This window comes from Manis pentadactyla, chromosome 12 (assembly GCF_030020395.1).
Source record: "Manis pentadactyla isolate mManPen7 chromosome 12, mManPen7.hap1, whole genome shotgun sequence".
Classification (NCBI taxonomy): domain Eukaryota; kingdom Metazoa; phylum Chordata; class Mammalia; order Pholidota; family Manidae; genus Manis; species Manis pentadactyla.
In genome coordinates this window covers 40,166,121-40,182,481 of record NC_080030.1, presented here as the reverse complement: position 1 = coordinate 40,182,481, position 16,361 = coordinate 40,166,121, and the positions used below count along the sequence as shown (strand labels likewise).

Below are 16,361 nucleotides of genomic sequence, written 5' to 3'. Positions count from 1 at the left end.
ACTTCAAACATAATTTTTAAATTATCAGGACGTGGAGCTATCAGTGAACCAACTGCACCTAGAACCTGGCTTCTCAAACGCTGGAACCGCCAATACCTGAGCGCAAGATACCCTCAGCTCCAGAATACTGCAGGGCCTTCCAGCTGCACTCCTTCAATTCATTTCTGCCCCAAGAATCCCAGTCGGATCACGTTACTGCCCAGCTTTCCATAAACAACTAGCCAAAAAAAAAAAATTGCAAAAGCCAGACTTTTAAGGCCGTATGTGATCTGGCCTCTGCGTTATCTCTGTCACCCACCCCTCCTCTACCCACCAACGCTGCCACCCTGCCCTCCACCCTCCAGCTCTTCAGGGCTCCACACTTCCTTTCTTCAAACACTCAAGCTCAGCTGCACTTCAGGGCCTTTGCCATAGATGTTCCAGTTTCCTGCAATGCTCTTCCCCTCATTTTCCAATGGCTGGTTCCTTCTTGTCATTCATGTTTAAATGTCGTCTTCTCAGAGAGGCTTCCCTGGTGACATATACACAAGTCCCCACCCGTCCCTCTGCTCCACATCGCTGCTTTATCTTTGTACTTACCTTTAGCAAATATTTTCTTGTTTGTTATGTTGCTGTTACTGCTGTCTGTCAGTCCCACATCTACCATATTAACAAGGACCCAGCTGGACCCCTGCACCTAGAACGCAGCTCCATTTCCAGCACATACAACAATAGCTGGAACTTAGCTCCTAAGTAATTATTTGTTGAATGAATGAAACTCTTTTTACTAGAGGGAGAATTTATCATTTATGTCAGTGTTCCTCCTAAGCCCCTCCCAAGAAGGCTACTACTAAACCATCTAGGATACCACCTGCTGCTAAGACCTACAAGGCTCTCAGAGGAAGTGAGGGAAACGTGTGCAAGGGAACAATGAGAAGACAGAAAATGGAGCTGATTTAACTTAAACCACCTAAATACCAAGAAAAGGGTGGGTGGAATTGACATAAATTATCGGTAAGTATGTAAAAGGTGACTACCAGCCACAATAGTGTTAAATATTTCAACAAAAATAATCCAATTATACTATATATGAACTTGGGCATTATTATGAATTAATCACTAAAAGTATGTGAACATTTATGTGATGTGCATTATGTAAAATGCTTTCTCTATATTCCTGCTTTGAATTCGAACTAAAACCCTGTGAGTTGGTTATTATCAGTCCCATTTACAGATGAGAAAACTAAGGCAGTCTTGGAGAAGAAGAGCTACTTACCCAGGTTTTCAAACCAGTCACTGTCAAACACAGAATCTGAATTGAATTCTATTTTATTCCAAAAGCTGCTGGAGCTTTTCTTCTAAAGCAATCAAAATGAAAACACCATAAAAAAAATTAAAGGAAGCAGGAAATGGGGCCATAAAAATTGCAGGTGTTTTTTAAGAAAATTAAATATATATATGTGTGTGTGTGTGTGTGTGTGTGTGTGTGTGTGCGCGCGCGTGCGTGCGTGCGTGCGTGTGTGTGTGTGTGTTTGTGTGTGTGATTCTACTAAATAGAAATGTTAATTGTATCACGTCAACAAAAAATTGCAATGACACTCAAAAATTAGACTGAGGGTCAAAGAGAAATGATTCATCCTATTACTGAGTTGCATTCTGAAACAATGAGACCACAATCAACAAGCTACAATAACAGAAATAACTGGCAGTAAGTGTTTCAAATGCTGTTAAGTTCAGGTTCAGAATAAGTAGGATCCTGCTTTTAAACTGTGTTATTTTAAAAAGAAAGAAAAAGAAGGAAAAGGATATGTCCTATAAGCACTAATCCTAAATGGATTATCAGGAAACACAAAAGCCAGAAGTTCTTTGGGGTTGCACCTTGCTACACTTGGGTCGATTAGGACAGAACTGAGAGCAGCCACCTTGGCAGAGGAGGAACCCACAGGCTCCAGGGGCTGGGCAGAGCCACAGAACAGAAGCTGTGGAGTCTGGTCCCAACCCTTGGCCTCTGACCTTGGACAACTCATTGACCATCCAAAGCCAAAATGTTCTCATCTGCAACAGAGCCATGGCTTCACTGCGTATCTCTTGGCCTTGTGAAAAGAAATCAGATGAGAACAAATGTGGAAGAGCTCTACAGGGCTCGTGTCAACAAAACTTTTGTATGCACTAAAAGCCTAAATAATGGCTAAGCCAGTGATGAAAACTCAAGAACTAACACAAAATGAGAGGAAAGAAGGAAAGGAAGGTGAGAACGTGAATGTCCCAGAGCTAGAACCCAACAGGCAGGAATAGTCAAAATTGAGGCAGTGACAGAGAAGTGGGAGACACGAGAGAGAGGCCCCCACAGTTCTGCCCAGCACTGTGAACACACGCAGGGAGGCTTGCTCCTGACTCATGACCTGCTCACTCCCAGTCCCTGTGGATGAAGAACCGAGACACCCGGCCTGGGCAGATCTTGAGAATTGCCCTGGTTATTTGTTCCTGAAATGACATTCAGTGTCATTTCCCACCAACAAAATCTCCCCCCACCAAAATCATCTAATTATGGTGAACCCCATGCAGTCACAGACCACAGGAGAGTGCAACTGGCCAGAAGCCCATCTCACCCTCCAACGCACAGCTAGGATCCTGAGACCAAACCTCAACCACAATGCCCACTGGCCACCCCACAACTCCTTTCTTACTATTTGTCTTTAAAATAAAAAGGTCATTATGAGAACTCTTGAAGTCCCAAAACAAAAGTAAGAAATCTCAGGGGAAATGTCTCATTTAGACTGAGGAGAACAACCTGATGCTGTTGCTAGGTGGTGCTTATAAATATAAGCACACACCGTAAGATTGCTTTTTTGCTTTAATTAGTGGCTGAGTTAAGCATCCTCAAATTAGGTGTCATCACTTGAAAACGTAAATAAAATAGAGTGAGTCCAATGTGAGATCAGATAGCAGGACCTACCACTGGAGTGTGAACATGTGTTTGCAGCTATGTGCTGTATCAGTGCCTCTCAAACTGTAATGAGCACACGAATCACCCAGGAATCTTGTTAGGGTGCAGATTCTAATTCATCAGGCCTGACTTTCTGCAGCTCTAACAAATTGCCAGGTGACACAGCTGCTGCTGGTCACAGACCAGGTGCCAGACAGGGTCAACAACCAACAGCAAGAGTCGATCCTAATGCCATGCTCACTGGAAATCCAGCTACTACAAGAAAAAAAGTTGAGAAAACAGAGTTTGACGTTATTAACCTGAAGACTGCTCATGATATTGGCAAGAGGCATCTATCACTCAGCTAATCACAAACCTTCCTGATCCACTGCAAGTCCTGCCCCAGATCGTTTGAGTGGCTGGCAAATGGCAGGGCAATCTGTACTGACTGGTACCCTGAACAGTAGGAATCAATTTCAGACAGCCCTGGTGGCTTACATGGAATAATTTATGACCTGGGGCTATAGGATAAAAGAGGATAGGAAGCAATAAAAACAAGGAGTAGTAATTTATTGAGAGTTTACATAAGATCACAGAGTCAGGGGTGGAACTGCAGTTCAAACCCAGAGTCTGATTCCAGAGCCCATACTCTTCACCAGAGCTTCATTGCCTGGCACAGGCCATGGAGATGAGGTCAGGGAAAGAGAGGAGCATTTATGAGAACCAGCAATCCTGAGCACATACTCTCTGTCTCCCTGCTTTATTTAGTTTCTTCATCTTTAATATGGGCCAATAATGGTTCATACACCTCAGTGGATTTTCTAAGGATTGAATGAGGGAGTCTAAATAAAACACTTAGCACTGTGTCTGACCTATAATAAATGCTTCAATGAATGTTTTTCTATTATTATGATTAAGAAAACTCTATGGCTACAGTCTAAGAGATAGAACTGGGAAGAGAGTGGAATAAAAAAAGCAATTTTTTTACCTATGGCGAAATGGTAGACTTTCAAATGCCAAAAGAAAAAGACCCCCCTTTTCCAGTGACCACAAAGGCTAAAGGAAAAAGTACAGCCTAACTGGAATCAGGATTCCAAAAAGAACCATACTCTGTACGAACAGTGACAGAAGGGACCTAACAGAGCCAGATGGTACAGTGCAGCGGACCTAGAGTGTACCAGGTCTCTATAGATAACATGGAAACTCCAGCCCTTCCAGGACCAGTGAGGCACCTTCGGATGCTAACATGCCACATACTAACAGGCATTACAGGCAAATGGGCAAATGCCCTGAATCTCATAGGGTCAGACCTTGAAAAGAAAACCCCTTTACTCTTGGTTGGTGATGGGGAAGTGGTACCCGTGCTAGCCAGCCAGAAGCTGGCCAGAGAGACTTCTGTCCTGGGACTAAAGCTGGGCCTTGTAGGTGTGCTTGCTCAACACCACACTCAGTTAAGAGCTTTTCCAGTCCAGACCGATCAATGACCACGGGCAGGATGGGGCTGCTGAGACAAACCAGTGGCCCTTCCTCATTAAAGACACTCCCCAGCGGCCTGAAAGCAGAAGCACAACTTAGGTAGCTGCATTTTATAATGCAACTTCTAATATTTAAATCAAGCTTAGAGACAAAAACCTCAGATAACTTAAGGTTTGTTCCGAAGAAAACTTAACGGGAATGAAAATAGTACACTACTTCTAAAACAGGGCTGACCCAGGGGCTTGATGTAAGTAGGGAATTAGGACATGCATCCAACATTGAGAACTGGTCTATAAGAATCAGTAAATGTAAATTATTGTGTGTAACTCACACTACTGACTGCCTGCTAATATCTATTCTTCTCTTTTTCCTTGCTGAACAAACTCCAATTTTTTCTGAGCCGCAATGTACCCAACTTAAAAAAAAAAAACATAGTAACCAGGCCCCTTGTAACACGAGGTGACTGTATGATGGTGCTGGCAACTAAGATGTAATAAGCCAAGTCACTTGCTGGAGCTCCTAGGAGAGCTCTTTGAGGGAGAAGCCTTGGCTACCACCAGTCATTTGGCTTCGCTGAGTCTCCTATCTTCTGCCTGGAACAGCAACATAATCCTGAAAGTGAGGCGACTATCTTGCACTGAGGCGTTAAGTATGAAGATGAATGCCACAGGGTAAGAGTGGCTAAACAGTACAACCAAGGAGCCTGGGCCCCTGGCGGCACCCCTTAGGGTCCTGAATTCCCTATCTCCAGCCTGCTAATATCTATTCTTCCCTTTTTCCTTGACAAGAGAAAAGTCAGTGCTCCCACTTTGTCAATCCACTGTAAACTGGGTTTTCTGTTATGTACAGCTGACCCGATTCTTGTTGGTACATGTAAAAGATCATTTGCTTTGCAAAAGACTTTACTGAATTATTTGCAAAGAAAGGGCCATGACCTTTGAATTAATTTGATTTACAAATAATTTTCCTGATGTACACTGAATACGTAGAATAAGACACATACACCAGATGACTCTCCTCCACTAACCTATGATATTAATAACTCATATGTGGAAACCTGAGGGTCTATCATCAATGTGGTGAAGATTCAGAGAATCCTCTAGAAGCGACATGGGAAGAACCTCCTGAGAAGATGAAATGGAGAAAAGCTTAAAGACCTAGAGATAAATACTGGTCTGTCACCTCCCAGCTTTGTGACATTAGTCAAGGTACTTAACCTTTCTGTGCCTCAGTTTCCTCAACTGCAAAAGAGAAATAATAGTTCCTACTTTAAAGGGTGCATATTAATTCTGCAATAAAATGAGTTAATACTTGAACAACACTTAGACCTGGGCCTGACACATTACAACCCTTACTAAGGAGCTACTAATATGATAAAATTGGTGACAGCATAACTAAAGATTAATACAAATAAAAATTATAATAATAATACAAGCCAGATTAATTAATTCACTCTGTAGACATCATCCTTTTTCCTAATGCATCAATCTGCTTAATAACATTAGTGTGACAGCAAGCTGTAGATTGTGGCCAGGTTTAGATAGTTTTAACTCTAAGGATTTCTACAGCGCTCATCATCCCCATACTCACATTCATGCAATACCAAGAGCGGCAAAGTCTCCATGCAGAGCTGCTTATCAGTAGGATGTATTTATAAATCAGGGGTTGGGTAGAGAGGTTAACAAAAACAGCTAAAAATAGTCCTAGAAGTAAGCAAGTTTGCATAAGTGAGTAATTTAAGTCAATACTTTCACATTACTATGAGAAATATTCAAGTAATGTGTCATGTAATTTTGAGAGAATGTAGCCTCTTGTTATCTAAGAGTTCACCATACTTGCTCCTTTTATCTTTTCTAGATTCTGACACAGAAGATGTCCAGATCATTCTATACGTAAGGGTCCAAAAGGGTGCAAGCATTTCCATTTCAAGTCACCACAGGTATGCAACCTTACCATTTCTCCAATGACCTCTGATACCAAGGTATTAAACCACCCATAATTTCTCTTGCAGGTCAGTAGGAAACTTTCTCTAGATGCAAGCAAGCTCAACTAATGTCGTAATGTCCAGGCACTTGGACACCAAAAACATTTTCCTCTGCCCTTCCTTCTAAATGCTAACAAACATAACAGGATATGAATTTACACTTCTCCCCATCCCAAGAGAGACCAAAAAAAAAAAAAATAGACACAAATTGTGAGAGTGTGAAGATCTCACTCCATAATCTTCCCCTGTGCCTGTTACCATTTTTTCTGGTTGTACATTATCAAGTAGGCTGGCAGAGGCTCAGAAAAGCCAGAGTGCTAAACTGTAACCCCTTCTTTACTGTGGAGCAATGATGGACAACAGAAAGATAATGCAAGCCACAAATGTGAGCCACACATGCAATCAGGAACAGCTGAAATTGATTTTTAATAGTAAATCATATTTAACCAATATATCCAGAATACTATTGTTCCAACATGTAAAATGTATAGACAATTACTGAGATAGTGTACATTCTTCTTTTCATACCAAGTCTTCATGCAAGTCTTTATACTTAAAGCACATCTCAATTCTGACCAGCAGCCTTGCAAGGGCTTAAAAGGCACATGTGGCTACCAGCTACCATATTGAACAGACAGCTCTTGAGGTTAAAAAAATTGCTGAAATCATCAGCATCTTAAGTTGCCTCTTGATGGACATGGAGGTAATACAGATCAACCAACTCAGTCTTGGCAAGTTGCTATTTGGGGAAGCTGGTAGTAACTGGAATGGGGGAACATACCCCATTTCAACAGAATCTGGGTATTTATCACTTTTAAATTAATGTCTGTGCCAAGCACTGACCAAGCTATCTCCCCTTTACCCAGGCAAATCTAACTCATATGCAGGTACTTTTTTTCATTATCATTTAAATTAACAGCCCAGGAAATTTTTGTCTGTGAAAGAACCACTTCTCAGGGGGGAGAATATAACTTTCCTTCTCCCAGAGGGGGAAGAAATGGTCAGGCGTACCCCACTGACACGTCCCACACATTCCACACATCTCGGACATCCCATCCCAGCGTGGTCTATGTGTAGCACACAGGCATGAGAAATGAGATGCAGAGATGACCAGCTCCATCATGCCCCAGCCATGGTGACACGGTTTGAATGGTGGCCTGATCTTACCAGTATTACCTACCTCACAGGCTTACTGTGATGACCAAGGGCAATAACAGAGACAGAGTTCTTAGCAAACTGTAAAGCGCTATACAATTCTAATTATTATTGAGAGAGGACACCATTCCTCACCTGAAAGAGCAGACAGAAGAAAGAGAAAAAAATAGTAACTTGAAACAGATGCTGAGCTGGGAGGGGGGAGCGAGGAACCTATGAAAATACTGGTCGTTCTTGGTGGACTTCATTCTCTTGGCAGTGTACAGAGACTTGAGAGACCTCGATCACCCCTCGGTGCTTAAAAGTAAGAGTGACAGCTCAGAGTGCACGCTTCCACCCCCTGCTCGGTCCCCCGCTACCACCCCACCCCCGCTGCTTTCATCCCAAATACAGCGTAACTCAGGAGAGCGGTTCAAAACAGATTTCTTCCCTGAGTTTAAATGGGGCCTAAAAATGCAGGGCCACGGGGGGTATTGGAGCCTCCCCAGCAGAAGCCACCGAGTCCCGGGAGTCTGGCTCAAGGTTTCTCGGCGGCGCGGCTGCCTCGGTGCTGGCTCTGGGGTGACCTCCCGCCTCCTCCAACGAAAACAGAGAGGCTGGGCCCTCTACCTGTCCAACCGCCCCGTCCCGCCGGCAAACTGCTCAGGGCGGGCGGCTTTTACGAGATCCAAGGGGAGCCACCCACACAAAGGCGCCTGTGCCTCTGCGCCCCGGGACGGGCCGCCGGGCATCGCACCCGGGCAGCCAGGGGGGCGCCCGCCGCCCCGCAGATTCCACCCCGACACAGTCCTGAGCTCGGCACCCTCAGCCATCGCTCCGTAGAGAGGCCATCCCTACGCCCCGGTTCAAAGACCGGGGTCCCTGGGCTTGCCACAGGCACCCCCGAAGGCAGGCCCCAAGCTAGGGACGCACAGGCCACCCCGAAGAACTTGGCATGGTCACCGCGATGCGCCCGTAACGCTTCTCGCTGCGGGGGCGGCCGAGCGCCCGGCCCGCCAGCTCCCCGCGGCTGGAGACGCCGGCCCGGCCCGCTCACCTCTCGTCCAGTCCACCACTTGTTTGGGGCTCCACTGAGTCACGGGTTCCATGGTAAGTGGCTTCCCGCCCAGCTGCGCTGGGTACCGTCCTGCTGCCTGCGCCCGCGGCCCCTTCCCGGGAGGTCGCGCCCCGCGGCTCGTCCCCGCGGGCCCCTCAAGGCTGCATGGCCGCGGTCAGCGGGTCATCCCAGCGCGGCTCAGCCGGGGCAGCGCGGCCCCTCCCCAGCGCCCGGGACAGCGTGCGGCGCCTCCCGCTGCCACCGTCCAGCTGCGGGGCCTCCTCCACCCCCGCCGCCGCGGGGGCCGGGGCGCAGCTGCTGCTCCCGGGCTACGGCAGCTGTGGGACGCGGGGGTGCGACCCGGACCCTGGCCCCGGCTCGGCGCGGGGCGCTCGCGGCCGCCGCTCCCCTGAGCCTCCACCCGCACCACTTCCTGCGGGCTCCCGGCCGCGCTGCGCGGCCCCTGCAGCTCCTCCCGGGGCGGCGGGCTCTGCCGGGGTCCCGGCTCCGCGCGCGCCGGCCTCCCGGAGCCCTCCCGCCCGCAGTCCCACCTCCGGCGCCTCCCCGCGGGCCGCGCTGGGCGGGGAGGAGCGCGGAGCAGCGCGCTCGGGTTACAAAGTTTCGGATCGGGTCGTTGCTCCCGGAATAAAAGAGAGGGCGGGGCTGAGGACCCGGTGACACTCGTGGGAGGGGGTGGGTCGGCCCGAAACTGCCGACTCCGGTTACTTTCCCTCTCTAAGCCCTGCCTGCACCCACCCGCAGCGTCCGGGCCCCACTTTCCTTTTCAAGCGGCGGTTTGCAGACCGAGCGTGCATCCTGGAGAGCGCGGTGCGGGGGCGAGGCCTGGGTCTTATTGTTAACAGAAGTCTGGTCTCGCTGTGAGCAACAAAACAAAAAAATTTTTTTAAGTAGAACCTGCAAGTTTTGTTCATTTTAAATGCTTTGTATCAATATTACTCGGCGATTAAGCCTTCCTCATTTTAAATTTCTTAAGCTAAAAGTACTTTGTTTATATTTTGATGATTTGTGACCGTTTAACTCTCTTCGTTTTTAATGCTACTGCAATGATACTTTAACTTTGCAACTAGAATGAATCATAATAAATTGGTAGATACTAGCGTTATTTATTGCCTTATTCTAATACTCATATTTGCAAAGTGAGCTAAAGCTCATTTGGATTAGTCATCAATCGTGAAGGGAACGTTGTTAGCCAAAAAAAAAAAAAAAAAAGCATGTGCACAATTTCAGCAAGTGACACCAGAGGGCCCTTTCACATCCACGAGACTCAATCCGGGCCAGAGTTAACTCTAAATTGGGGAAAATCCAAAATTCGAATACCTCCCTCTCCTCATTCAAGCCCTCCCACACCTGCAACCCCTCCCCAACCCTCTTGAGCTCTACCTCCCACTCATAGTTAGAGATACGCACTTTATGATCCTTACCTTCAATTGTGGTAATTTATTTACATCATCCCCTTGGAGACTGTTAACCCTTGGAGGGCAGAACCTCCCTGATAACTATATAGAGCTTTCTCATCTTTGCTCCCTCTTCCTACCACCTAGCTGGTAGCACCCAGCACGGAGACAAAGGTGTGGTTGGTATTTATTCATTCAATAAATACCTGTGAACACGGTCTATGTGCCAGCCACTGCGTTCATTAAATATTTGTTAAACTAAGGTGATATGTGATATGTACTATTTATACAGGTCTGTTTGGATGCATGCGTGGGAAAGATGGCTAGCAGCAGGCCTAAGAGTCTGTTGTGTTGTGTGATAAGCTGGAATAACTAAGAAAAGAAACATATCTTAAAAAGTGAAAAACAACATCAGATCCACCTTCCACTGCAGCTTATCTATAGGACTCAAGAACGGAACAATGCAGAGATACGCAGTTAATCAAATACAATGGGGTTTTTTGTTTGTTTGTTTTGAGAAAGAGTTATTAGCAGACAAGGAAACTTGGCAATGACAAAATGCCTCCTAGAGTAGTTGTCCTTCAAAAGAAAATGATCTTTTAAACTTAATAACCTCAATTGTTAACCATTTTTAAGGCAGTAGGGAGGGAGAAAGACCTTGACATTAGTCACCGGATTCACTAGCAAATGTAACTGATCTTATCCACACCTTTAGTTACAGCAATCACTGTATACTGTGTCATCTTTGATTATGATGAGGATGACCATGTAATTTACCTCCCAACCAAGATATTCCTGAGTATAAAAGGGCAGTTATTAATAATCAGGTTGGAATAACACGAATAAATTGGGCCATATGGTCTCTAATTATGAAGAAAAGTCAAGTGTTAATGATTTTTCCCTAGAATTTTACTTGGTGTTCTCACAATGTTTTCTAATCCGTTGGCATTTGTCATTACTGGAGAATTAAAGCTAAAGTTCTGGGAGTCAAGCAAGAGATTGCAAAATTTCATCCCACTGAGTCAGCACCCTCCGGGGAACTCAGTACCTAAATCCATCATAGCCCAAGAGGAAGGCCATGGCGAAGATCTCTAACCTGGAAGACTAATTAACTATCTAAATGAATTAGCGTGTTATTTACACTTCAAGTCCTGAAGGCTAATTACTATTTAACTAAGGCCTTCTGCCTTAATTACAGCTGTTAGCATGTGAAAGTTTTCAAGAGGCTTGCCTTCTTGTCCAAAGTCACTAATGAATGGTATATAATAAAGGCAGCATCTTAGGTTTTGGAAATTAAAGCATGTACAAAATGATCATTTATAAATTTGCTAATTTTTCTTCTCTGCTAGCTATAATCTGCAGCTATGCTATAAACTGTATCTATGCCATCTTCAGAAACAGAACTCCTCATTTGCACCTTGAGGTTTGCCACAATTCCCAAAACATAACAAGGAGCTGAATAATTCCTTTTTTTAATTGTATTGAATTTGTAGAACTGCTATTAGAACCCAGGTCTCCTAGATTTCACTTTCCAACTCCTTAATTTTTCTGATTTTGGGTCTCCTTGCATATTTAGGTCATTTATTCAATCGATGAAATATTTATTCAGTACCTGTAAGGCACTAAGCCAGGCCCAAGGGAGGAACAGAAACAAACGCCAGTACTCCTTAGAGATCAAAGGCATCATGTGATTTTCCGAGTGGGGATTTTCTTCTGCAGTCTTTAATCAGAGGAAAGTACTCTGTAGACCCACATGCAGGAGTTTTAAGGATTGCTTAAGAGTCTGAGCTCTTATGTTATTAATTTCTTTATTTCAGAACCAGGGATGGAGTATTTGAGGTTAGTGGTTACTGCTATAATTTACTTCATAAACAGGAGGAGGAAAACAAGCAAATAATTTTAAACAAGTTATCAGTCTGTGAGGACCCAGTCTCCTTCCCCAATCCAAAACAATGTTTTCCAGAATGAAAGAAAAAATAAACAAAGCAAGCTTTATCTTAACTTGATCTCTCAACCAAAGGTCCTTCTCTTAAGTATCCTTTTCTTCCCATCACATTGCCTTTACTATTTTCAGAACATTCCTGAAATCATTTAATATTTTCTTTGCATATAATTGTCTCATTTGTGTCTCTTACAGTATCTTTTATCTTGAGAGATCCCAAACAATTCTGCAAAATGCTGTCTGGGAAATATCCTGCAGTTAGAGCTAAGCATTCTTATCTATGACATTACCTCACTGCAAAGTCGTCAGCTAACTAAACTCTCCAGGCTGCTGCTGATCTGTCCTCCGTTCAATTCCATTTGTATTGAATTCTTCCCACCATAGTAATGTGTTTCTCTCCCTAAATACACAGGTTCCCCATCAGAAAATTCAGGAAATAAAGCCCTCAAACTCTTTTTTGTATCAGGTCTTATAGTGCTGCCCTGCTTCTTCGAATTCTTTCGATCGTTCAGTTACATTAACTAAGCCATCCTACAGTAGGAAAGCTGGTATTTGGTGTTCTGTCACTGAGCCCTTATCTGTCACTCAGAGATCAATGTCAATTGCATAACCGTTCAAAGCCTTACCTATTTTAAATCAGACCTAGAGATGTTGGTGAAATGTTTCTAACACAAAAGAAAAACATTGGCACTGTTAAATCCTATTTTCCAGGATTTATAGCTACGTTTTTGAAGAGTTCTTAAATGAGACAATACCTACAAAAGAGTTGAACTCCCTCAGCCTCAAGAGCTGAAGCAGCTAACAAAGGAGCATGCAATAGACAAAGAAGGGACAATCAATCCTGCCTTTCCCCTGACGGACTGATGTATCAAGTTGCCCAGTGTCCAAAAAGAACAGAATGCCATTGCACCCGTTGTCCTTACAGTTTCAACTTTACTTGGGGGACTCATAATCTCTGAACAAGTAAGCAGAATACCAAGAGTTCCAGACTCAATGGCTTTGTTTAATTCCATGTTGATAATGACAGATGAAAGTTCAGGGTAAAAAAAAAAAAAAGTTTAATGTAGGTCATTCTAAACCTAAAAATAAAACTACCGTTAAATTAGGCCAAATAAACTTTGACCTTTAGAAATAAAACACAAATTTGAGGATCATAAACACACTAAGCCAAAACTATTAAAAATTCTCTCAAGGGTTAACAAGAAGAACATAAAAATAATTGCTCATGAACTATTTTGTATTTTTCTGATTTGAGTTTGGCATAACAAAAATATTTGACAATGACATTTCAAATCAAATAGAAAGATATATTCAAATGCTCTAGACTATAACTAAGCAGCTTTAATGAACTTTGAGTTCAGTCTAAAAGATGTTTGCTCTTTCATTACATGGCTTCAATTGCATACTAGAGGAAAATTTCTTCTAGTTTGAACCTATCAAGGGTATTTAGATTCTGCAGCCACTGCTAATCAACATATCCAGATTTTCACTAAAAGCACATTTATGTCTCCCCCTTGGAGTCCTTAGACATTTGCTCCTGTAACAGGACCCTATTCCTTAATTTTCTACAACTAGCGTCTTATATTTGGAAATACTATAATCACTTGGGATGGGGGAAAGGTAGAAGGGAAAAGGACATTTTTGAAAAGCAGGAAGTGTTTCAGTCTATTTCAACATCAAAAGGGAAAGCATGAAAATTAATACCAATCAGTGTTTTCCTGTCAGGAGTCGAATGATTCCATAGGATTTTAAGAACACTCCCAAAGGCCTAATTGAACAGGAAAACTCACACTTGCTGCCAAAAAGTCAGCAAAATGGTTGTTAAAACCCACAACCAGTTCACCAGTGATAGCAAGGGTAGTCGTTTAACAGTAATTGTTTTACAGAATACATTCCATTCTGGAAAAAGCTCCCAGATCAAATTATTTTTCCATTTGAATTCCATGTAAGTTTTGCTTGAGTTACAGAGGAATGGGGTTATAGCCATTCCTTTTCCATTTTTTTCTCCGCCTGAGCTTAGTCCCAGAGAAACAGCTGTGCGGTGGGGGTGGGGGAGACACCAGGAACCGGAGGAAACTGCGGTTAGGGGCAACATAAAGCTCTTTGGGAATTAAGCTTGTGCTACCTGAGCCCCAGGAAATCCCTGCTCCTGGGTGGATGAAAACAAAGACGGTAACTGCATAACACCAGGGAAGGAACTCTGCCGGCGTCGCTTCTGTCCTGCTCTAATTAATGTCCCATGAACGCCACCCTGGGGTCAGCCAGGTGGAGCAGGGAACAAGAAGAGGAGAAATACAATTAGATGCTTGGCCTCACGTGACTGTGAGCACCCTGGCTGCACCTCATCTCCCAGGGCCACCTCCTCTCCCTTTGTGCCTGTATCCTATGGTTAGATAACTTCATCCTGCCAAGGTGCTGGCTGAAGATGGTCCTTTTCTCAGAAAATGGTTTTAAGGGGAAACTCTTTGAGGTCTCAACTAATTTTATTATCCCAATCTATTAATCAGACTCTAACCAGCCCTGTAACTTTGAGTAAGTCAGCCTCTTTGGGCTTCTCCGTTAAGGATTTAGGTCTAAAGAAACTTTAAGGATCCTTTTAGCTTCAAAATTCTCTTTTCTAATGGTGAGATACCCATTGTTGAGGACAGACAAGGGGGAGGCAGTTTTGCAGGAGGAACCTGATTCCTTCCCTTCTGCTGTAAATCTGCAGGGCTTACCATGGTCACTCATTTGCTGACATGGTGTCTTGCCAATGGGTTTCAGCCCCGGGCAAGTTTGCTATGGATTCAATGTGACCAAAGAAATTGACAGCAAAACGTTCTTGGGGTGAAAGGGTTATACCCAAGTTTATTTCCAGGTGGCAGGTCAGTCACTAAAATCCCATCCACTCAGAGCGAGTCTGCATGCTGCAAGCCAGTCTCTGCCTCTGGGTCCCTCTGCCCGCACAGCCATCCTCTGGGCCTCTGTCCTAGGAGCTGCCACCACTCCAGCCTCTGCTCTTCTGCAGCCTTGCAGCCCTGCCACCGTGCAGCACCCAGAGCAGTGGGCAGAGCTCTTTTTATAGAGTCAACAGCCATGTATTGCCCACAGGTGTGCAGTGAGCTAGTCAACCATGGCCAGGTGAGAATCCTGGCCACAGGTACTCTCATTTTATCCACATGAGGACAGACAAGGGGGAGGCAGTTTTGCATGAGGAACCTGACTGATTCCTTTCCGTCTGCTGTAAGTCTGCAGGGCTTACCCTGGTCACTCATTTGCTGACATGGCTTTGAAAACAGGACATAGAATAGTGATGGGAGGTTGGGAGAAGGAGGAGATTCCAGATTCTGCTCATTGTTTATAGATTTTAACATAGAATGAAAATATGCAATTTGTCTGAACCTATCGATAACATAATGATGACAAGCAAACTCTGTTTGTCAAACTGAGGAATTCACTTCTGTAGTAAAATAAAATGAATAAAAATATTAAATGCACAGAGAAGAACTAATTACTATTACTAGTCTCAGATGCCAACTCTGGACCCTCCCTGAGAAAGAGCAACGTCAGCTGGCGTGAAGTGATACATCCCAGTCTCAGGACCGAACCTCTCTCTCACTGCCAGCCCCTTCCACCTTGCCAGCCCCCCACTCTGGAGGACTCACAGGCAAACGCTGTTGGAATTTGAATTCACCTGATTTTTATTTACAATTTATAGTCTATTTTGTTCTGTGGCTCTTGTTCCTCCCCCCACCCCATGAAAACAAAACCACAGAATAATCTCTAATTAAATTACTATTTTACAAAGAGTGAAAATCCAAAAGCAGTGGTTTTGTTTTTCCAGAAAAAAAAATGTACTGGGAGGTTGTAGGACTAGCTCTGCCCACATCCCTTCACCAAGTAGTGATTCACCACATCATTGTATCTCTCTGGGGTCAGAACCAAACCATCTATAAAGTCTCTCTCAGATCTATATCATCATAAATGTAACCATCGCTACACTGAGTAACATTGTTTTAAAAACCAACATAAATACATCTGAGATCTGTCTCCTCCCACCCAGAAGAATTCCCGGATACAAGTATGGCTTTAATCAGCACTTGCTTTTTTTTTTTTCTTTCCCTTTGCACTCACTGTGTAAAATACTATGTCTTCCTGAGACAATGGGCTTCCCTCCTCCTCCGTCTGTGTCTCTGCCACCAAAAATGTCGCCAACATTCATAACACTAAACTCCCCACCCAACCCAAGGGGAGGCAAAGTGTCTCTCCTACTCTCGTTTTCTCTTTAACATCTGACTCCATCAACAGCTTCTATTCAGGGTGGAATCTGGGAGTAGAGATGAAATTGCCACATAACTGACAAGGTCTGAAAATTGACCGATTATCTTTTATATGATTTTTTTTCCTATTCCTTCTTCTGTAGCACTTGCTTTTGTAGTTATTTGTTGCAAAAGTGAAAACAATCCAAA

General features: G+C 44.1%; 1 protein-coding gene and 1 long non-coding RNA gene across 4 annotated transcripts in view; one reads left to right on the top strand and one right to left on the bottom strand.

Annotated features, from left to right (window-relative positions):
• The window catches only part of CNKSR3 (CNKSR family member 3), an 82,869-nt gene extending 73,689 nt beyond the window's left edge, over window positions 1–9,180 (bottom strand). For both annotated transcript variants that reach the window (XM_036886765.2, XM_036886769.2), the window contains exon 1: window positions 8,557–9,180. In XM_036886765.2, the coding sequence (XP_036742660.1) occupies window positions 8,557–8,608 (52 nt within the window). In that variant the 5' untranslated portion in view covers window positions 8,609–9,180. The remainder of the gene's footprint in view (window positions 1–8,556) is intronic.
• Window positions 6,786–16,361, top strand: part of LOC130679709 (uncharacterized) — an 84,135-nt gene continuing 74,559 nt past the window's right edge. For both annotated transcript variants that reach the window (XR_008992721.1, XR_008992722.1), the window contains exon 1: window positions 6,786–8,609. This is a non-coding gene — a long non-coding RNA (uncharacterized LOC130679709). The remainder of the gene's footprint in view (window positions 8,610–16,361) is intronic.